At 40.6% G+C, this 23719-nt stretch overlaps 1 protein-coding gene across 2 annotated transcripts in view; it reads left to right on the top strand.

Annotated features, from left to right (window-relative positions):
- Positions 1 to 23719, top strand: part of tbc1d22b (TBC1 domain family member 22B) — a 64366-nt gene that overhangs the window by 13004 nt on the left and 27643 nt on the right. For both annotated transcript variants that reach the window (XM_012963770.3, XM_002936221.5), the window contains exons 4-6: positions 15576 to 15755; positions 15998 to 16068; positions 16145 to 16273. In XM_012963770.3, the coding sequence (XP_012819224.1) occupies positions 15576 to 15755; positions 15998 to 16068; positions 16145 to 16273 (380 nt within the window). The remainder of the gene's footprint in view (positions 1 to 15575; positions 15756 to 15997; positions 16069 to 16144; positions 16274 to 23719) is intronic.

The raw sequence follows: 23719 nt of genomic DNA, 5'->3' as shown, positions 1-23719 counted from the left end.
AAGGTTATGTTTTTAAGAGATCATGTTCAAGACTATGTTCTGGAGAATGGCATTATAAGTAGGATAAATAAATTCAATCAAGTATACTTGCTTTATATTATGAAGTAAGTAGAAACTTGGACAGAGGTTTTGACGTAGATTAAATGTACTTGGGTATTGCCTCCTGTTTGATACCGTGTCACATAAATGATTGCTTTCTAAACTAAGGTCTTTTAGGTCTTGGTAATGCTGTTTGTAAATGTATAGAAACTGACTAAAGGATCTTGTACAGTGGGTGGCATATGCTTTACTTAGTTTACTTAGTAGGGTGCTGCAAGGTTTGTATAAAGTTTACTTAAGTTTAACAAAGAAGTAGGCTAGATATGCTGATTTACACACTTTACAAGCTCTGTTCTGCTGTCAGTTACCCAAGCTTAGGGGCTGACTCAATATACTGTATATATGGAATGTATATAAATGTCACAATACAAGGCTGATTATTTAGATTCTTATTAGATGACAGTTCAAAAACCAGTGCATTTTGCATATGTATACAGCTACTTATGTATGCAGCACTGTACAGTAGAACAGTAGACTAATACAACAGGGGGTTATTAAAATAATAGATGCAGGAAAAGGTGATGTACTGTGTTAGCCAGTCAAAAATGTTTATAGGGTAACCCTTTTGAAATAAAAAATAATAAAAGTGGTATAAAGGTGATACCTTTATTGGCTAAGATAACCATAGCAAGCTTTCAGAACATTTTAGTTTGAAAAAGGAACTAAAATGATCTGAAAGCTTGCTATGGTTATCTTAGTTAGCCAATAAAGGTATCGCCTTTATTCCACTTTTGTTATTTTTTATTTCAAAAGGGTTACCCTGTAAAATAATAGATAAATACAAAGTACAGGTATGGGATCCCTTATCCGGAAACCCATTATCCAGAAAGCTCTGAATTATGGAAAGGCCATCTCCCATAGACTCCATTATAAGCAATATAATATAATTTTTTTAAATGATTTCCTTTTTCTCTGTAATTATAAAACAGAACCTTGTACTTGGTCCTAACTAATATAAAATTAATCCTTATTGGAGGCAAAACAAGCCTATTGGGTTTATTCAATATTTAAATGATTTTTAGAAGATTTAAGTTATGGACATCAAAATTAAGGAAAGATTCCTTATCCGGAAAACCTCAGGTCCCGAGCATTCTGGATAACAGGTCCCATACCTGTATAACATATAAATACAAGGTACAGTTGCAATAAGTTAAGAATCAAAGAGTCAAGAGGATGGAGTTCCCTGCCCTGTAGAACTTACAATCTAAATGGGAGGGTAACTTACAGACACAAAAAGGAGGATATTAGCGCTCACTGTAGGATACAGTGGGTGACACTGCTATATAAGTGCTGGATCCCAGAACAGGTGCTGCACAAGTGCTCCACAAGGTAGTCTAAGTTTAGTTTTAAAAAGACTGAGGGAAGATTCTCTCCAGAGAAAATCAGGGAGGGCATTCCAAATGTAAGGAGCAGCAAGGGAGAAGGTGAGAGGAGGAGAAATCTGGTAGCAGTATTTAATACAGACTGTAGGGGGAATACATGGGAGTTGGGGAGGCCAGTTAGTAGCAGGTTACAGTAGTCTAGTCAGGATAGAATGGGAGCATGCATGAGCAGCCTAGCTGTTAAAGTCAAAGGGAGGGACAGATTTTGGCAATATTGCATAAGAAAAAGTGACAGGTTTTTTCTGGTGTAAATTATTTTCTGATAATTGTCTCTATGTGAGTTTTAGCAGAGGCAATTCTCAGTACTGTCTATGGCAGAGTATTTTCTGCAGTTTAGTAGTCTTGAAAAAGTAGCTGCTACTAGTAGCCCAATGTGTCTTCACCCTTAGAGATTTGAGTCTCGGTTTTAGCTGTTAATGAATGGGTCAAAAAATAAATTTGGATATCATCAGCATATAGATGCTATTTAAAGCCAAATGAGCAGATGAGCTCCCCCAAAGACCGTGTTTAGAGGGAGAATGGCTTTGTGGTTCCCCAACATTAAGTGGAACTGGAAATGAGGTTCTGTTAGCATAAAAGACATTGAAGGATCTGTTAGAAAGGTAAAAAGAGATCTAGGATGCAGTCTGATTACGGATACCAATCGAATGCAGAATTTGCAGCAGGAGTGACTGGTTGACTGTATCAAATGCAGCTGATAGATAAAGGATTAGTATAGAAAAGTGACCTTTGGCTTTGGCAACCTGAACATCATTTGTAACTCTGCACAACACCATCTCAGTAGAATGCACCGGCCGGAAACCAGATTGCAGTGCGTCCAACAGATTATGGGGGTTAAAGGGGAAGGAATTATGGTATATTTTGGCATTTTACTGCCAATAGATTATTGCCACCTAGAACAATATGTTTATTCTGCAGAAACCATTGCCATACCTGAATAAAGAGCTCTGGAAGCTTTCTCCGTTTGCTTAAGACAGCAGCTGCCATTTTAAATAGCTTTCTGTTTGCAGTCTAGCAGTTTATAACTCGGCTCACACATTCCTAAGGGGGGGGGGGCAGAGTTCTTAGCATTCTTATGGGAGGAGGGAGCAGGAACGAGAAGAGAACTGTGCAGACAGGAATTAAGGATTTTTCTGAGAGAGGAAGTCAGACACTCGAACAACATGTTTACAAAAAAGGAGACAAGAAATCCCATGTTTTTTTTTGATAGAGGACTTTCTGTGAGTGCTTATGGCTGCATTTACATAGACCTTTCTGATAAAGCTTACTTAGTTTTTACCTTTCCTTCTCCTTTAAGAAAGTAAGTGATACAGGAGAAGACAATACATTTTTAGATTTTTTAGGCAAGTGCTAGAAGCGAGACAGGGTGGGTCCAGCGTGGCCTTTTTAAGAATAGGCTTGACACAGGCCTGTTTGAAGAGAGAGCGGAAAATTCCAGAAGCCAGATAAGAATTGAAAATGTGAGTAGAGCTGGAGTAAGTTCAGCAGCACAGTGAGAAGAAGGCATAGGGGTCAAGAGAGCAATTTGTGAGCGGAGATGACGAGAAGCCAGGAGACTTCGGGACAATCACAGGATTGAAAGAGCTAAGACTTGCTGAAGGGGACTGAAGAAGGAGGAGCTGGTTTGTATTAGAGGTGGGAATCTGATTGTGGGTGGACTCCACTGTGTTTTTAAAGAAATTGGCAAGGTCCTGGGGAGAGTGCATAAAGTTAAGAAATTAATTGATGAGGGATGCAGAAGGGTATTGAATATAGAAAACAGCCCTCGTGGGTTGGATTTATTATTGTTTATAAGGGTATTGTAGTATTCCTTTTTAGCCTTTGACAATGAAGAGTTGAGGCATGCCAATAGGAATTTATAATTAATAAGGTCCACTTGTGTACGGGATTTCCTCCACATATACGTTCCACAGACCTTGCACAGGAGTGTAAGAATTTGGTTTGGTTTGCGAATTCAGCCAGGGGGTGTGGGTTTTGAGCCTGAGTACACTTAGGCTGGTGGGGTGCAAATGAGTCAATAGTGGATACTAGTATGTGGATGTACTCGCTAACCAGGGTATCAGGGTCAGACATCTCGTTAAAGGAGGACAGAATGGACCTCTAAGAGGAAGCTTAGGCTGGCAGGTCTACGTCACGTGTATTTCGAATTAGTACAGTGGGGGGAAGAAACAGGTCAGAAAGGAAGGTACCAGAGGAGGAGGCGGCTAATGGAGGCCTGTAAATGACAGCCACCCGTATGCAGAGAGTATGGTAAATTTGAAGGGCATGCACCTCAAAAGAGTTAAATGAAAAAGCTGGAGGAATAGCTGAGAGAACGTAGCCTCAGTGACAATATCACTCTGCAAAAACCAGGTTTCTGTTAGTGCGAGGAGATTAAATGATTTAAAGCTGAATAGATCATGGATGATTGTGGCTTTTTTTAGTTAAAGGAGAAGGAAAGGCTAAGTCACTTGGGGGTGCCAAAATGTTAGGCACCCCCAAGTGACTTAGAACGCCTACCTTGTACCCCGGGCTGGTGCCCCTGTACGGAGGGAACAGCACCAGCCCGGGGCACCTGTAGACACCGCTTCCTCCTTCCTTTGCGTGCTGCCGGCGAAATCCGCCGGCCGGCGCATGCGAGGAGGAAGGAGGAAGCGCCGGCAGCTACCCCGGGCTGGTGCTGTTCCCTCCGTACAGGGGCACCAGCCCGGGGTACAAGGTAGGCGTTCTAAGTCACTTGGGGGTGCCTAACATTTTGGCACCCCCAAGTGACTTAGCCTTTCCTTCTCCTTTAAGGAGCGGACATTAAGAAGGGCACAAGAAAGCGGAAGGCAGGAAGAAGGAAGAGTGGGGATAAGGTTAGAAACAGCAGAGAAACAAAAGGCTTTAAGCATCGGGGCAGAAGAACGAGAATTAATATAAATAGGTATGGAGCAGGCCCAGGGTTTGGAGAGACATCCCCTGCAGCCAGTAACAGTAGGAAAAAAAAATGAGGAGATATGGGAGAGGATTTAAAATGACTGTGCTTCTGTGTATGGGTAGTAACTGGGGGACAAAGGAGTTGCAGGTGGTTATAAAGTGTGAAAGAGCTGGGGTATGTAGATGGGAGCAGGGAGGAAAATATATGAATGGAACATTGACAGACAATAGGGCGGGTTAAAGGAACAGACTACCTTAGGGAGCACCATGCATATAATTGGTAGAAATGTAATTAGCTTTGCCATTACAGTTAGGTTGTAGTCCTATAACTTCAGAGAACGGCAGTAGCAGGTGGATAGGTTCATCAGACAAACATCAGTGAATCTTTAAGCAATTCATGCAGTCGATTCTTTTCAGTAGAAGAAAAATATCCTGTCTGTAGTGGCTTTCCTTTTTGAACTCCTTGTTAAAGATCACTTGTAAACGACTCATTTTGGAACGCATCACTCTTGCAAATGCTCTCCCCTAAGAATAGTTTATTAAATAGGTAGAGGAAAAGATGGGCAGTGCTGCACACAGGTCTGGGGAATCGCAACTAGTTCTAATTGTTCAAGCAACAGACTGATTGCCCACCTGTGACAGAGGAGGGAGACGAGCAAAAGTAAGGATGAACCCTTAGATAAAGTGACTTACTGAGTTTATTTATGGAGGAGTTTATGGGGGGGCGGGGGGTCATAAAATGTACAAAACTACAAGAGAGAGCTGAAATCTATATATATTGTGATTAGTACAAAACATTCTAAAAAACATATTGGAAGTGAATGCAATTGACAATAGCAAATTTACTAATAAAAGTGTAAAATGCAGACAGCAGGGCCCAGCAGTGATGGAAAATTTACCTGTAAAAAACATGATGAGAGATATCAGAAATCATGTTATTGAGAATGGCATTATGAGCAGTAATAAGCATGGCTTTATGAAGGACAGGTCATGTCAGACACATTTTATTGCCTTTTGTGATGTGGTTAGTAAGAAACTGGAAAGTGGGGGTGCAGTAAATGTGATCTATTTGGATTTTTCCAAAGAATTGGATACCATGCCCCACAAATGGCTGCTTTGTAAACTAAGGTCTGTTGGTCTGAAGTCGTTTGCACATTGATAGAAAACTGGCTACAGGATTGGGCACAGAGGGTGGTTGTTAATAGTACATTCTTTACTTAGAATAGTAGTGGGGGTCCCTCAGGGTTCTGTACTGGGTCCACTTTTGTTTAACTTGTTTATAAATGAGGGTATTATAAGTAATGTATCAGTGTTTGCAGATGACACAAAACTCTGCAGGCCAGTCAGTTCTATCCAGGATGTGGCATCCTTGCAGCAGGATCTTGACAAACTGGCAATATGGACGACTAAGTGGCAGATCAGATTTAATGTGGATAAATATAAGGTAATGCACCTGGGATGTAAAAATATGCAAGACACTTATACCCTTAATGGGAGTGCACTAGGCAAATCCATAATAGAAAATGACCTTGAAATCCTTGTAGATAATAGTAAACTTTGCTACAGCAAATAAGGTTTTGAGTTGTATTAAAAGGGGCATAGATTCACGGGAGGGTGTTATTCTTCCCCATTACAGAGCGCTGGTAATTCCCCATCTAGAATATGCTGTTCAGTTTTGGTCTCCAATGCTCAAACAGGACATTATTGAATTAGAGAGGGCCCAGAGAAGGGCAACTAAGCTGGTTAAGGGTATGGAAAGTCTCCGTTATGAAGAAAGACTGGCCAAGTTAGATTTGTTTACACTTGAGAAGAGGCACTTAAGAGGTGATATAACTATGTATAAATATATAAGGGGATCATATAATAACCTCTCTAATGCTTTATTTGCCAGTAGGTCCTTTCAACTGACACAAGGGCACCCACTCCATTTAGAAGAAATGAGGTTCTGTTTAAATATTCTGAAAGGGTTTTTACTGTGAAAGCTTTGAAGTTGTGGAATTCCCTCCCTGAACCAGTTGTACTGGCTAATACATTAGATAGCTTCAAGTAGGGGTTGGATGGCTTTTTAGCAAGTGAGGGCATCCAGGGTTATGGGAGATAGCTCTTAGTTGATCCAGGGATCGGTCCGATTGCCATCTTGGAGGGATTTTTTCCCCTATGCATCACTCTTGCAAATGCTCCCCCCTGGAAATGCTCTCCCCTAAGAATATATTGTTAAAAAGGGAGAGGAAAATCGTGGGCAGTGCTGCACACAGGTCTGGGGAATCCCAACACTAATGGGCTAACTCCCCCCCCCCCCCCCTGCTGTGAGGAAGTTACAGAAAATGACAGGACTTCCCCTTCCCCAAGCACCCATCTCTACTAGTCAGTAGAGTACAGTACCCTACGGTGGGAAGCCCCTGCCCACTGCTACGTTCCAGTCCAGGAAACGAAAATCTTTGTAAGTATGATATGATTTTCTGTTTTATTGTTCCTTCCACATGGCAGTGGGCACTAATGGGACTTAACAAGCTTACTAACACTGGGAGGGATGCAAAAACAATCATGTGTTAAAGTAGCCTTGGACAAGAAGAACGTCCAAAACAAGGCAAATCTGGAGCAAAAGTATCAAACTTGTAATGTTTAGAAAAGGTGCACATAAATGACCAGGTAGCTGCTGTACAGTTTTCTTCTGAAGAAACCTGGGTGCGGAAGACCCAGGACGCTGCCATCCCTTTAGTAGAATGTGCTTTAAACCCTAAACTAGTGGTGTTTGTAATGTAATTTGGATGCACTCATTGATCCACCTAGCAACGGTACTCTTGGAGGCTTTAGTTCTAGGATTGTTACCCTAAGGTAACTAATAGAGCGTCCCTTTTCCTGATGAGGCTCACTTTATTTAGCTAAGTGTTTAGGCACCTGACTAGTCAGGATATAGTGTATGAAGTTTCTCCTCTTGTTGATTCTTTGAATCCGTACAAAAAGATGGCAGAATGAGTTCTTGGGTCTGGTGAAATTTAGTTATATTTCGTTATCCTATCCTGGAAGAAAGAGATTTTGGATGGCTTGATTGAAAGAGAATGGTTTCTCTAACCCTTCTGGGTTTTGAGGCACACCAGTTTGCAGGAAGCTCTGCCCAAAGATTAGGGCATAATTTTTCAAGGCCTTGAAAAAATCGGAAGATTACCAGCCCACAAAACTTGTTGAGAATTAGAAAATAGCCATAACTTGACCCTTGAGGTTAGACAAACTACTGTTACAATCTACTCCCGCTTAAAGGAATTCAATCAGATAAATCAGAGAGGGATTAAAAGGGTCAACATTTTTAAGAGACCCCCAATGAGAAAAGGTTTCCAAGGTTTTGGAGTATTTAAGATGAGTGGGGTGTTTTTTAGAAGCCAAAAGTGTCAGGCATTATCTGATATTCCTTGGCAGCTCAGCCTGTTCCTTTCAACTTCCACAGTGTTAGAGCCAGTATCTGGATGACACGAGAAATCCCTGAGTGAGAAGATCTGCAAAGATCAGGCAGTAAAGTGGTTTGCCTGAAAGAGGAGGGGAAACCAGGGTCTTCTGGGCCACCATGGAACTATTAAGATTACACTTGCTCTGTCTTATCTGATTTTCCTAATGGCCTGGGAGATCATAGTCAGAGAAGGGAAGATTTAAATTTTACGGGAGTAAAACAGCACCAGTCCAGGGTACCTGCAGCGCTTCCTGCGCCGAACTTTAACAGAGAAGTCTGCTTTTCACTCTACTGCGCATGCGCCTGTCCTTAGTCGTTCCAAGAATGAAGCCGGAAGGAGGAAGCGCTACGCTCCAGGTACCCCGGGCTGGTGACTGGGGTACAAGGTAAGCAATTAAAGTCACTTGGGGGTGCCTAACATTTTGGCACCCCCAAGTGACTTTGCCTTTCCTTGCACTTTAAGTTATCCCCATCCCATGGCTGAGAAAGTCCTTCTGGAGCTGTCTTGAATGAATTCTGGACCACCTTACTGAGTCTGTTGTGGAATTAAGTTTCCCCAGAACTTGCTGACACACTTTCGCTGTAGTGATGGGATGGAGATAGAGACATTCCACTTGCTTCTAGATGTCCAGAATTTTTTCGGGGAGGCCATTTTATACCAATCTGTGCAGAGGCACCAGACAAGGATTTTCCCTTTTCCCCCACATTATTTAATTTTCCAGTTGATCCCCTACTAAGGATTTTACAAGGTACTGCTTTTGCACAAACATAAATCAGAATGACTGCATTTGTGGATTATCTACTCCTCAGTATATCAGACCTGTAACATTCCTTACTCCTACCAGCTATATTGATAGGAATAAGGCTCTTTGGAGACATATTGGGATTTGCTATTAATTTCACTGCCCTTCTCCTTAACAGCAACAAAACACCTGCCTTACTTGGGTACACAACCATATAAAGTATCTTGGAATAACTATCCCCTGCAATTATCATAAATTGATAAACTCAATATAAAACATTTAATAAAAAGTGTAATTAAAATGATCACATTTCCAAAACTTAAAGGGGAATTAAAGTTTAACTAAAGAAGTGGGGCAGAAATGCTATACATTATGTTTTGGGCTTCTTTACCAGCCTAAGGCAACTACAGCCCTTTAGCAGGGAAGGTGCCCCCAGTAGCTCCCCATCATCTTTTCTGCTGATTCACTGCACATACTCTGGCCTCTTTGAAATCTTTAAATACCCGCCACTCTGGTTGTTAAAAGGTTAATAGCAAGGCTGCAGCATCCCCTCAATCATTTCGGGTTTCTTCTCCTCCTCTCACCCACTCAGCCCCATAGGAACTGACTTTGGCTCTTGGATTACTGAGCATGCACTGTTTTTCTCAACTCAGGTTACCAAACATACCCTCCAGTCTAGCAGCCAATGAAGTGAGTTCCATAGAAACTCTGCTTAAAGAAAACATGTTTTTTTTTTTCTACTAACCTCCTCTCCTGAACTCAGGACGGTACTCAGTTCAAGCAGAACTTTTTTTCATAGTTAGTAAACCTGTGTGTAAAGCATGCATTCTTCACTGCATGAACTTTACAGCGCACATGTGCTGTGTGCAGATTTAAGATGTGTCAGAGGGAAAACGGCCACTGGGTGAAAGCTGCTATTTGTTTGAGGAAAATGTAATGGTGCTGGTGAACGGAGGGGATATATGCAATACAAATGGTGTGGTTAGGGCAGGGGAGATGTGCCCAACACGTACATGGTTGGAAAATGTAGGGTTTACATGTCCGTTAATGAAGTCAGTAGCTAATTGGGCAGTGGGGTTCCAGTAAATTTGATCTATTTGCATTTTCCCAAAGCCATATAAACAATTGCTTTTTTAACCTAAAGTCTTGGTAATGTCTAGGAAACTAGGCATTGTGTACAGAGGGTGGTTGTCAGTGGTCGTATAGATTCATGTGGAGTGTAGCCAATCCAATAAGATTCTTGTAAGTGCTACTGTGAAATGTAGGCCTCCATGCACCATCACTTACTGCAGCTTTAACATACAGATGCAGGGTTTTTTGCTGTTCCAGATCAAAGCCTAGAGAAGTGCCATGATTTCCTTAAAGGACAAGGAAAGGCTAAGTCACTTGGGTGTGCCAAAATGTTAGGCACCCCCAAGTGACTTAAATCGCTTACCTTGTATCCTGGTACCTGTAGCGCAGCTCTTCCTCTTTCCGCCTTTGCTTTTGGAAGGACTTATGACAGGCGCATGCGAAGACGGAAGGAGGAAGCACTACAGCTACCCCGGGCTGGTGCTGTTTTCTCCGTACAGGGGAATGAGAATTCTACTGACTGAAAACTTAATTAAAGATGCAAGAGAATTGACTAATGAGAATACTGATTTACTTGCACTATCAATTATCTCAGTTATATGTAATATTATCAGCTATATGTAACATATGCACGAATATACAACTGATTTGGAAAGTCCCATGTCTCCTGAACGTGCCAATACCAAATATATATAGTTTTATGGAGATTTCTCACTTGTATAGGTCAAAAACTCCCAGCAGTACACTACCAAATTTCCAAACCACTGCTCCAGAAAGCTGCATACTTTAGATTTCAAGGCCAAAAATTCCACTAACAGAAGGTTTATCCCAGAAAATTGTACATTTTTGGAAAGAACAGATTCTGGGGAATAACAGAATAGGCACAACTGTCTGTCTACTCCAAACTATCAAGTCGCAATGCTTTCCTAAAGTTATTGGTTTTTATCAAAATTTGTGATTTTTTGAAAAAATCGCTTCAAAACTTCCAGTCTATAGTATCTTATCTCCTACAGGTCATAAAGTAACCAAATAAAACACCCTAAATATGAATGCCAGGGGTGCACTGAACAGGTTAATGCCCAATATGTATAGGTTTACTTAAGTATGTGGCATGTAGGGGCTCCAATGTGAATATACCCCATATGTACTGTCATTTCTGTCATTTCAGCTCCTGCAAAATCAACACATTTACATCATTATATGTGGGATAAAGCTAGTAAAAAGTACGCTCACCCCAGAAAGTCATATATTTTTGGAAGGGTACCCATGTCTTTCTACTCCAAAGTACCAAGCCACACAGCTTTTCTAAAGTTAGCAATTTTGATGACATTGCCAAAAATCCCCTCAAAGCTTCCACTTTGCAGCATCTTATCTCCCACATAGCATTAGGTAACAAGATAAAACACCCTAAATATGAACGCCAGGGGTCCACTAAACAGTTTGATGCCCAATATGTATAGGTTTACCTAAGTATGTGGCATGTAGGGGCCCCAATGGGAACATACCCCCATATGATCTATCATTTCAGCTCCTGCGAAATCAACACATTTACATCCTTTATGTGGGATAATGCATAAAAATGTTGCAATTTGCCTCATTTATCTCTCACAATTTCTTGATAAAGATCAGATAAAGACAAATCACCCCAAATAGGAACACCTATGGTCTACTGAACAGTTTGATGCCCAATATGCATAGATATACCAAAGTCTGCGGTATGTACTGAACCCAAAATGAAAATAGCGCATAAGGATTTCTCGCCCGCCAGCTCAGCTTTTGCACACAGAGCCCCCTGTCAGTGTATTATGTGCCGAAACTTCCCCTAACTATACAGTGACAAAACCACAAAACCATATATTTTTGGAAAGTACACATTCTGACAAATCCAACAAGGGTAAAGAGTCCTTTCTACACCAAAGTACCAATCTGCAAAGCTTTCCTAAATTTATTGTTTTTTATGACATTTCAGAAAATCGCCTAAAAATGTTTCAATTTGCCACATTTATCTCACACAATTTCTTGCGTACAAAGGCAAGTCACCCCAAATAGGAACACCAGAGGCCTACTGAACAGTTTGATGCCCAATATGCATAGATATACCAAAGTGTGCGGTATGTACTGAACCCAAAACGAAAATAGCGCATATGGATTTCTCGCCTGCCAACTCAGCTTTTGCACACAGAGACCCCTGACAGCGTATTATGTGCAGTAACCCCCCCTAACTATACAGAGACCCCCAGAAAACCATATATTTTTGGAAAGTACACATTCTGATTAATTCAAAATAGGTGAAGTTATTTTTGTACACCAAAGTTACACCTGGCAAAGATACGCTAAAAACAGATTAGGAACACTTATACAGGGATAAAATGTGATAAAACCACAAAAATTGTGCAAATCAGTGAAACAACAAAATAAGTCACATGACAGTGTAATTAGTGGTCAGAATATCTGAACCAATAGTCACGCTGTCAAAATAAACAGTTTTTAGGCAAAAGAAACTAAAAACAAAGTGGTAAAATGAAAAAACCAAAAAAAAAACCAAAGTGTTTGTGTATAAATGTGTGTACATGTGTAAAAGTTGTGTGATAGTGTGTGTGTATATGAGTGTAAATAAGTGTATAAAAGTGTGAAAAATGAAAAAAAAAAACCTGCTAAAATTTGTGCTGTAAGTGTGTGTAAATGTATGTAAATGTGTGTAAATGTATGTAAGTGTGTGTGTAAGTGTGTAAATGCATAAATAAGAAAAACTCCTTACCTGTCCTGAAGACCCGATCGCCTCCTCCTCAGTGGGCCGGCGCTCCTGGGGGAAAAAGGAAGCAGGAAGCAGCAGACGCGATGCGATCGCGTCTGCTGCTTCCTGGAGGGTCCTGCGAGTGATCGTCTCGCAGGACCCTCATGACAGCTCCCCTGGCACATTGCCCAGGGGGATTGTCATTGTTAGAAGCTCTCTGCAGCGGCGGCACATGCCGCCGCTGCAGAGAGCAGCGGTTAAATGCCAACGACGTATGGGACACGTCGTTGGCATTTAAGCCCTTTTACTGCCACAACATATCCCATACATCGTTGGCAGTAAAAGAGTTAATAGAAACTAATTGTGTGTTGTGATCTGTCATAAAGCCTTCATGACACACAAAGCCATGCTGATTACTACTAATTATTTTTCAGAAATAATTGTGAATGTAATCCCTTAATTTTCAAAAAACTTGCCCACCACAGTTGTCAGACTTATGGACCTTGCCTTGCCATTGCCAGACTGAGATGCAATTCATATTTAAATACTGAAATTACATCCTCTAATCCATAGGTGACATACCAGGTGAAACTTGTAGAAAAAAAAATTGTAGAAAAATCTTAAATGTAACATAGTAACATAGTAAGTTGGGTTGAAAAAAGACATACGTTCATCAAGTTCAACCATAATGCCTATAAATAACCTGCCTAACTACTAGTTGATCCAGAGGAAGGCAAAAAACCCCATCTGAAGCCTCTCTAATTTGCCGCAGAGGGGAAAAAAATTCCTTCCTGACTCCAAGATGGCAATCGGACCAGTCCCTGGATCAACTAGTACTAAGAGCTATCTCCCATAACCCTGTATTCCCTCACTTGCTAAGAATCCATTCAGCCCCTTCTTAAAGTTATATAATGTATCAGCCAGCACGACTGATTCGGGGAGGGAATTCCACAACTTCACAGCTCTCACTGTAAAAAATCCTTTCCGAATATTTAAATGGAACCTCCCTTCTTCTAAACAGAGTGGGTGCCCTCGTGTCCGTTGGAAGGACCTACTGGTAAATAAAGCATTAGAAAGGTTATTATATGATCCCCTTATATATTTATACATAGTTATCATGTCACCTCTTAAGCGCCTCTTCTCCAGTGTAAACAGACCCAACTTGGCCAGTCTTTCCCCATAACTGAGACTTCCCATACCCTTTACCAGCTTAGTTGCCTTTCTCTGTACCCTCTCTAACTCAATAATGTCCCGTTTGAGCACTGGAGACCAAAACTGAACAGCTTATTCTAGATGGGGCCTTACCAGCGCTCTGTAAAGGGGAAGAATAACCCCCTCCTCCCGTGAATCTATACCCCTTTTAATACAGCTCAAAACCTTGTTTGCCCTTGCAGCTGCTGCCTGGCATTGCTTGCTACAGCCAAGTTTATTATCTACAAGGACTCCAAGGTCCTTCTCCATTATGGATTTGCCTAGTGTGGCCTGGCTTAAACTGTACTAAGCTCATTAAGTAATCAACGGTGTATTCCATTAGGAGGAAAAAGAGGACTACAAAAACCCTTGTACACATTAACATTAAATAAACATTTAAAGGGGACCTGTCACCCAGACATAAAAAGCAGTATAATAAGTCTGTTCAAATTAAATATACAGTCATGACCAAAACTGTTGGCACCCCAGAAAATTTTCCAGAAAATCAAGTATTTCTCACAGAAAAGTATTGCATTAACACATGTTTTGCTATACACATGTTTATTCCCTTTGTGTGTACTGGAACAGAACAAAAAAGGGAGGAAAAAAGCAAATTGGACATAATGTCACACAAAACTCCAAAAATGGGCTGGACAAAATTATTGGGACCTTTTCAAAATTGTGGATAAATAAGATTGTTTCAAACATGTGATGCTCCTTTAAACTCACCTGGGACAAGAAACAGGTGTGGGCCATATAAAAATCACACCTGAAAGCAGATAAAAGGAGAGAAGTTCACTTAGTCTTTGCATTGTGTGTCTGTGTGTGCAACACTAAGCATGGACAACAGAAAGCGGAGAAGAGAACTGAGGACTTGAGAACCAAAATTGTGGAAAAATATCAACAATCTCAAGGTTACAGGTCCATCTCCAGAGATCTAGATTTGCCTTTGTCCACAGTGCGCAACATTATCAAGAAGTTTGCAACCCATGGCTCTGTAGCAAATCTTCCTGGGCATGGACGGAAGAGAAAAATTGATGAAAGGTTGCAACACAGGATAGTCCGGATGGTGGATAAGCAGCCCCAAACAAGTTCCAAAGAAATTCAAGCTGTCCTGCAGGCTCAGGGAGCATCAGTGTCAGCGCCAACTATCCGTCGACATTTAAATGAAATGAAATGCTATGGCAGGAGATCTAGGAGGACCCCACTGCTGACACAGAGACATAAAAAAGCAAGACTACAGTTTGCCAAAATGTACTTGAGTAAGCCACAATCCTTCTGGGAAACTGCTTGTGGGCAGATGAGACCAAGATAGAGCTTTTTGGTAAAGCACATCATTCTACTGTTAATGGAAAACGGAATGAGGCCTACAAAGAAAAGAACACAGTACCTACAGTGAAATATGGTGGAGGTTCAATGATGTTTTGGGGTTTTTTTGCTGCCTCTGGCACTGGGCGCCTTTTTTGTTCTGTTCCAATACACACAAAGGGAATAAACATGTGTATAGCAAAACATGTGTTACTGCAATACTTTTCTGTGAGAAATACTTGATTTTCTGGAAAAATTTCTGGGGCGCCAACAATTTTGGCCATGACTGTAAAATTATAAAGGCATTTAAAAACCCAAGCTGTCAATCATATATTGAGGCATGGCCAGACAATTACATTCACTTTCCATTCAGCGCTTTGTAGACATCACTGCTCTCCTTACTTTCTCCCCTCCCTCCTCACTGTCTGATTGTGTAGCAAGTGCATTTGCATGGGCATCAGGTCCACCATTCTGGTACATAAATGAGATTTTGGCATGATGCAAAGCTTTCCTTGCTTCCTAACTAACTGAAGTAAACAAGGTTTAAATAATTTATATAGTGTAAGTCAAGTTTATAATGCTTGACTAATCCAATAGAAGAAAATTTGTACCGTTAAAGAACCATATCCTGTGTTGACAAATGACCTGTTTGAGGTGAACCATCTGTGCCCCCAACCAATAACAACTTTTTTTTCTTTGTTCTTCAGATGATTTACCACAGAAAAAATATTTACATAAGCAACAGTCGCTCCCGCTGCGTCCAATTATACCACTGGTGGCCAGGATCTCTGACCAAAATGCTTCAGGAGCACCACCAATGACCGTAAGGGAGAAGACCCGACTTGAAAAGTTCAGGCAACTCCTTTCTTGTCCCAACACTGATCTTGGTAAGACTGATGGTAAAATGTGGTTGTAAGACAGCATTAGTAGATAACATGACTTTTTGGAACCTCTAGGTGCAATCAGAATGCTACAGTATGCTATAATTAGCTGATTTGCAAAATGAAAGGTCTTTTTACTCAGTAGTGAAAAGTAGTATTATGTCACTGAAACTTAAATAACAAAACATATGCAGCAAAGCTGATAGGATCCTATGCTTCCAATAGTATAAGAAAATGTTACATTACAGATGAACTAAGGAAGTGCAGTTGGCCAGGTGTTCCACGTGAAGTACGTCCCACTACTTGGAGACTTCTCTCGGTAAGATACTGAGATTTGGAAGATATTCAAATTAATATATAAAAGCCGCCAATTCTAATCCCTCCTCTATCTTCAGGGCTACCTTCCAGCTAACAAAGAAAGACGCATGTTAACGCTTCAGCGTAAGCGCGAAGAATATTTTGGATTCATAGAACAGTATTATGACTCGCGTAATGAGGAACATCATCAGGATACATATCGGCAGGTACTTTTTTTTTTTTTTAAATAAACACAACAATAAGCCACTGTTGTTCTTAACCTAGGTTTTTTTTTTTTTTTTTTTTGCAACACTTGCAAGCTGAGTTTGCTTCCTAACAAGGCACCATATGTAAGGAGTTGGTATGTCCCCTGCCTCTTTCTTCTGGGCATTCTAGTTTCCTCCCTAAAACTATACAGGATGATTAATTTGCTCCTGATGAAATTTTATCCTTGTTTGCTTTGTGTGACTGTTATAGGAAGCTTAGATTTTAAGCTCCAGAGTCATTAAAGCCATTTGGCTTTAATGACTCTCTGTAAAGTAATGCCTGAAGTGTGTCACTTTGTAAGTCAAAGATAATAAAATCGTTTTAGGTGGTTATTATCCTTTTGCCATGTGAGATTATCATGAGAGAACAGAAATATCTTTTTAATTCTTGCTAGGAGCATGAATAATTTTGAAGTTTTTGTAGTCACCCGGCTATATTGGCATTGACAGGCCTCTTTGGAGCTCTTTTTTCTTTTAAAAAAATCTGTCATTAAAGGGCACCTGTCATATAAAACTTGTTTCTCCCACTGGAGGAGTGGGCTAATAGAGCCTACTCTTAGATAAGAGGAAAAAAAAATATTTTTTCAAGGAAATGTCCATAGTGAGTGCTATGCCTTTGGTAGGATGCTCATGGTGTGGGCAGACATGTTGGGGCACAACACTTGTGCATAATGAGCAAGTGCCTCTGCTCAATTATTATGCACATACTTGTAATGTAGGATTGTGGGGACTGATCTATGTCTTAAACACGTGCATATAATGGGGCTGGGGAATGTGTGCTCACCAGTAGCCCCCTTGGGGGCAGAGTGGTTACTCTCTTAGCCTGTGCCTTTGGTGGGGGTAAAATTTTTACATAGGTAGACCCTTTAGGTACTGATTGCCTGACCTTTTTATAGCTGCACATAATTCAAATCTGTCTCACCAAGGTATCTGCCTTTATAATTGTGATTTAGTTATGTAGTTTGTCATGCCAGTGCAGTATTGCCATGGCCTTGTAAGAGGTTAACACTAACAACATCTGGTCTCTGGCTCACAGAGACAATTCAAAGCCAGAACCTTTGGGAAATTGGCTTCTTTGATCTGAAGAGGTGGCAGTTATTAAAATAGATTAGGGTTATAGGAAAGGAACCATATCTCCTCTGCTACAGGGTTCGCTTCCCCATAAATCATGTTTGGTTATAAGGAGATCACAGGGTTTATAATGATACCTAACAGGGCCATCCTACACTCACCAGTTAGGAGGAATGATTTCTGGGGGACTGAAACATGAGACACCCCTCATGTTTGGTATCATTCTGATTGCCCATATAGGGCTCACAGTATGCCCATATTTTCATTATAATATTGGGTACTGGAAAGTATCAATATTACATTGCAGAAACTGGTCTTAAACTGACATCCACCTACACGGTTTGTAAAAATATATTTTCCTGGGGCATCCCTTGTCATGCATATGGTAATGAGGGAATGTCCCAGCAGAGGAAAAAAGGTCCAAAGATCCAGCATTCTATGTCATACAAAGAGGCTTCATATTCTTGAATTGTATGCCCAGTTTCAAACCCCTTGCCTCAGAGACATCAGAAAATTCCAGGGACAGTATTTAGGGTTTCTTGATATTTTAATCCTTTTTATTTTGTTTAATGTGTTGCATGTCTGTCTCTTCTTTGTAATATCTTTTTTTTTTTTGTATGTGCACTGTTAATTTTTGTAATACTAAATATAAAATTTGATACGCTGTGTCCTTTTGCTCTAAAATAACTCATTGCCTGTATGAAAGCTTGTGCTTAAGTGTATTAACTCTGTGTGTGTGGAAAGTGAAAGATTAGATTTTTATGTGCTAATTTAGTAGTCAACTGCTAGCGGAAGAGTGTTTGAATGTAATTTAACACTTTGGCTGCTGGAGTACTTGTTGAATTAGTAGAAACTAACCCAGACTAGAGTGAAAGAGAGTGTTTGATACATTGGTGTATGGTGAAATATTACCTGTTATAGGGAACAGGAAAATTATCCTATTTTGTTTCTACTGCCTATTAATGATAGATGGTGGCAGTGAGTGAATTTTCTTGGTATGTTTCGGGGGTATCTTATGTTAGTCAAAAGTGTTTAAGGTGACTGAATGTAACCCCTTGTGGCCACATCCCAGAGTCACTTTATCTCTCGTTACTTTACATTCTTTCTGTGCATTGTTTTTAGGCAACAATGTTAACTGAGAGATAGATGCCAGTGGTATTATTATTTTCTATTGAGAAATGTTATGTATACATTCTAAAGCTATATATATTAGTTTTTTCTTAAATTCTGAGAGGGAGGTTTCTCTGCACACCGCTGACTCTGTCATCATTCCTCACTGTCTATGAAAATAAACACAGAAAAATGTTGTGCTATGATAAAAGTTGCATGTTTTATTGGCTAAAGGGTTTATATTGGAAGCTTTTAAGACCACCTAGATCTCTTCCTAAAGCATTCTTTGAAATATAAAATGACAGTCTTGGCAATATAATAAAACATTAGTTATTGTATTTATTAATGTGACTTTGTCTTGAATGGAAAGTGATATGCTTGGTGAAAGGCAAACACAAGCATTTCAACAAAATAATCTTATCCCATCTCTGAAACAGTGGTGCCAGTATCATGCTTTGGGCCTGCTTCGATGCCTCTGGACCAGGACCACTTACTATCATAGAATTAAGTGTTTAGCAGGCGTTAAAAAGGCGTTTGGGGTTACTGTGCATGCTGGGAGTGCTGGGTGAAAGGAGAAAGTAAGTGCAATTAACTGACTGCTGTGTAATTTCTAAGTGCTACCTGGCTGACTGAGCCTACTAATTAAGGGAGAGGAGTAAATCTGGTAAATTCTCAACAGGGGCTTGGCTGTTTTGTTTGAACCTCTATAAGTTACAGACTGCACAGCGGGTGTTGCATGTGATCCAAGTGTTGCATGTGAATTAAGTGTTTAGCAGGCATTAAAAACAAAAAGGCTTTTAAATCTAAAAAGGCACTATACGAGGGATTGCACTCGGGAGACTGTAAGTACCCAGTGCCAATATGAGTTCCAGTTTGATTGCCAGTGTTACTCAGTGTGGATCTTGTCACATGTATGTGATCCTGGAGCAGCAGTTCCATGCAGCATTTACTTGTGAGAGATGCAGGTGGGTTTTCCTCTTGGAATCTGAGGTACAGAATGTAAGGGGGGAACTGGCAGCACTGAGGGCAGCTGCAAACATGGGGGAGAACAGGAGGCTCACTGAGCAACCACTGGCAGGGGCCGGTGTAGTGGGGGGTGGAGAAGGGACAGTGGAGGTTATTGAGGGAGACGAATTTGTGACAGTTAAGAGGGGCAGTAGGGGACGGAAGAGTAGGGGGGCTGGTTCACAGCTTGTACAAACCAACAGATTTGCCACTTTAGGTGAAGATGCTGGGGAAGACTGCTCTGAGCTAACAAGTATGGAGCAGGCTGACTCTCAGAGCACCCTGGGAGCCGGCACCTCTAATACAGGTGGGGGGAATAGTGCTAGGAAGGGAAGGCAGGCTAAAGTTGTAGGGGATTCAATTATTAGAAAGGTGGATAGGGTAATTTGTCGCAAAGACTCTACATGCCGAACTGTGTGTTGTTGGCTGGTGCTAGGGTTCGGCATGTGGGGGAACGAGTGGACAAATTGTTGGGAGGGGCTGGGGAAGACCCGACGGTCTTGGTACACATAGGTACCAATGACAAAGTTAGAGGGGGGGGGGAAGTCCTCAAGAACAATTTTAAAAAGCTAGGCGAGAAGTTGAGGGCGAGGACTTCCAAGGTAATTTTCTCAGAGATATTACCTGTGGGGGGGGAGGGTGCATCAGGTAATTCTGTGGTAGACAGGATAGATGAGGTAGTGGGCATAGTAAGGGAAAATGGGCGAGGAGACTTGCTTCAGGATACTGATAATGGCAGGGAGGACCATAAGTTGTTTATGCGTCATTCTCACGCTGGTACCAGTATTAAATGTATGTTTACCAATGCAAGGAGTCTGACTAGTAAAATGGGAGAGCTGGAGGTACTGGCGTTGGAGCGGAAATATGACGTGATTGGTGTTGCTGAAACGTGGTTGAACGAGTCGCATGACTGGGCTGTTAATATTGGGGGTTATACATTGTTTCAGAGGGACAGGGGCAATAGAAAAGGAGGAGGTCTGTTCGTTAAGCAGGAATTAAAAGCAAATATTAAAGAGGAAGTGATGGCGGTAACAGAGGGAGCTGAATCCTTATGGGTTGAGCTTCTCACAGATAGTAAAGAATCTACCAAATTAATTGTAGGGTATAGACCCCCTAATGTAAGTGAGGAGGAGGAGGAGGCTCAGCTCCTGTTGCAAATAGAAAAGGCTGCTAGTTTGGGGCAAGTGATAATAATGGGGGATTTTAATTATCCTGATATTGACTGGAGCAATAGTACTGACATCTGTGGTGGGCAAGTTATTTGAAGGCTTGTTAAGGGATCACATACAAAAGTATGTACTGGAGAGTGGCATTATGAGCAGTAATCAGCATGGCTTTATGAAGGACAGGTCATGTCAGACCAATTTAATTGCTTTTTATGATAAGGCAAGTAAGAAGCTGGACAGTGGGGATGCAGTAGATATAATCTATTTGGATTTTGCCAAAGCATTTGATACGGACTGCTTTCTAAACTAAGGTCTATTGGTCTTAGTGAAGTCGTTTGCACATGGATAGAAAACTGGCTACAGGATCGGGTACAGAGGGTGGTTGTTAATGGTACATTCTCTACTTGCAATAAGGTTCTCAGTGGGGTCCCTCAGGGTTCTGTACTGGGTCCACTTTAACTTGTTCATAAATGACTTAGGGGTGGGTATTACAAGCAATGTATCAGTGTTTGCAGATGACACAAGTAGGTCCTTCCAACGGACACAAGGGCACCCACTCCGTTTAGAAGAAGGGAGGTTCCATTTAAGTATTCGGATAGGTTTTCTTTACTGTGAGAGCTGTGAAGTTGTGGAATTCCCTCCCCGAATCGTGCTGGCTGATACATTATATATATTTAGCTTTAAGAAGGGGCTGGATGGATTCTTAACAAGTGAGGGAATACAGGGTTATGGGAGATAGCTCTTAGTACAAGTTGATCCAGGGACTGGTCTGATTGCCATCTTGGAGTCAGGAAGGAATTTTTTTTTTCCCTCTGCAGCAAATTAGAGAGGCTTCAGATGTGGTTTTTTGCCTTCCTCTGGATCAACTAGAAGTTAGACAGGTAAATATAGGCATTATGGTTGAACGTAATGGACATATGTCTTTTTTCAACCCAACTTACTATGTTGCTATGAAGTATAAATTCTGAATGGTACCAGCAAATACTGCAGGAAAATATCAGGAAATGGAGCCATTGTATTGCATTTTAAGTTTTATTTAGCAATATTGCTTTAAGAATTCAAACATGATGTTGTAGGACTTAAGCTCCCAGCAACCTTTGCTTGATAATATAATAATATAAGTACCAAATGTTCACGTAATCCCTTACCTGGTACCCTGAGCCAGTGCTCCTGTTTGCAGAAAACTGCACCTGCCTACCGGTTTCTTTCTTTGTGATCCTGGGGCTGACATATGTGCAGTACAGCAAAAAAGCCGACTTTTTTGTTAAAGTGTGGCTTTTCACTCTAGTTCTCATGCACAAGGCAGCGCGAAAGAGGAAGAGGTCCGCTCGCTTGCAGGGGTACCAAACATTTTGGGAGTCGCCGGCTGTCTTATATTAATAAACCCTCTACCAAAAGCGTTAATTTCCATTCTCTACATATTACTTCTACAAGAAAGTAGAGCAAAACCACTAGAAAACCTCGTAAATAAATGGGTACTGGTGACTGAGATGATGAATGGCAAGATGATGATGATGAATGGCAAGAAGCTCAAGAGTCGCATCAAACAGTTTCTGTATGCTATAGACTCCGTATGATTTAACTCTATGTTTTACATAGAGCATATTATACCCCAATCAGGCTACATTCTATTAACCCAGCCATACAGATACTTTCACTAGATGTAATATAGAGAAGGGCTCGTTGGTACACATGCTTTAGGGATGTGTCCACATTAAACCATACTGGTCTGCCATATTAAATGAGCTCGACTCCATTCTGCAGACTACCCTCCCTAGAACCCCAAAGGTCTAAATATTCTTGGTAAAACAGTCACCAACCAATATCATCGTATATTTACCAATGAAGCACTTTTCCTAGCCAAAAAACACACATCACTGGAAAAGTACAGTTCCCCCAGAAGAACATAACTGGGAAAATCTAATGGCTAAGACTTACAAGTTGGAACAACTAATATACCTCAAAATTTCATAAAATTTGGGACCAATGGTTGGATAAACATCCTCTCCCTTCTATACTAAATGACCGATAAAGTACACATATCTATATGGTCTCACTCACACATAAGCGAATACAACCAGAATTTGTAATACTGCAATCCAGGACTCTTCACTTTATTTCTCGGAAAGCTCCCATTGACAGTGTAAACTTGCTATATATTTCAAGTCTGATAATGCATATCTCAACTATTCTAAAGTTTACTGTATACTCAATAAAAACTACCTGAGTTAAAAAAAAAAAAAAAAAAAAATATATATATATATATATATATATATATAAATAAGACATTAGAGAATATAGCTAAAGTTTTTACAAGGTGCAAACTACCACAAAAACAGTTATTAAACTGGCTATTTTAAATCTATTTTCAACTATAATTCCCAGCTATAGGTTTTAGAAATATTTGCTCTGTTTTCTTTTATAGAAAAAACTGGGAATAAAAGCATCATACTGAGCTAGAAGTGGAAAGCAGTTTATTGGTAGAGGATATAATGCAAAAAGAAAAAATCGGTTGTGCTATCCAAAATAGAGTCTATAGTAAAGTTAACTTGGAGTGCGTCTTCCTAATAGCCGTGGCTTCCGGCTATAGACATATTAAGTGCAAAATACAAAAAAAAGAAGTCACTTACGATTCAGTAGGTGCAAAAAACTGCCTCCATTCAGGTTTATGGGAGTAAGCAGTGAGAAGGATACAGAAGTTTTGGGAACCTCTTGTTCCCTTTTTCAATTTAGCATTCCCTAACACTGACTCCAGGTGAACAGAATTTAAATTACAAGGTGCATGTCCACAATCATATGAAATCTCGCAAGATCTCGGGCTGTTGGTGATATCAGTCATAGGTTGTGTGACTGATATGAGTAAGGATATACAATTGTTACTGCTCCCACATAGCGCCTAGCATATGTTAGGCGCTATGTGGGCGCAGTAACAATTGTATATGATGTATATATTGTTTGGTTTATCTTTATTTGTTTTTTCACCTTACAAATCTGCCTTGTGTATAACATTTTAATTATTGTGCACTGTATAACACTTAGATGTTGCCTTGGTAAC

The sequence above is a fragment of the Xenopus tropicalis genome, chromosome 2 (assembly GCF_000004195.4).
Source record: "Xenopus tropicalis strain Nigerian chromosome 2, UCB_Xtro_10.0, whole genome shotgun sequence".
Taxonomy (NCBI): Eukaryota; Metazoa; Chordata; class Amphibia; order Anura; family Pipidae; genus Xenopus; species Xenopus tropicalis.
The sequence above is the reverse complement of the archived record's forward strand: the minus strand, read 5'-3'. Positions and strand labels throughout refer to the sequence as shown.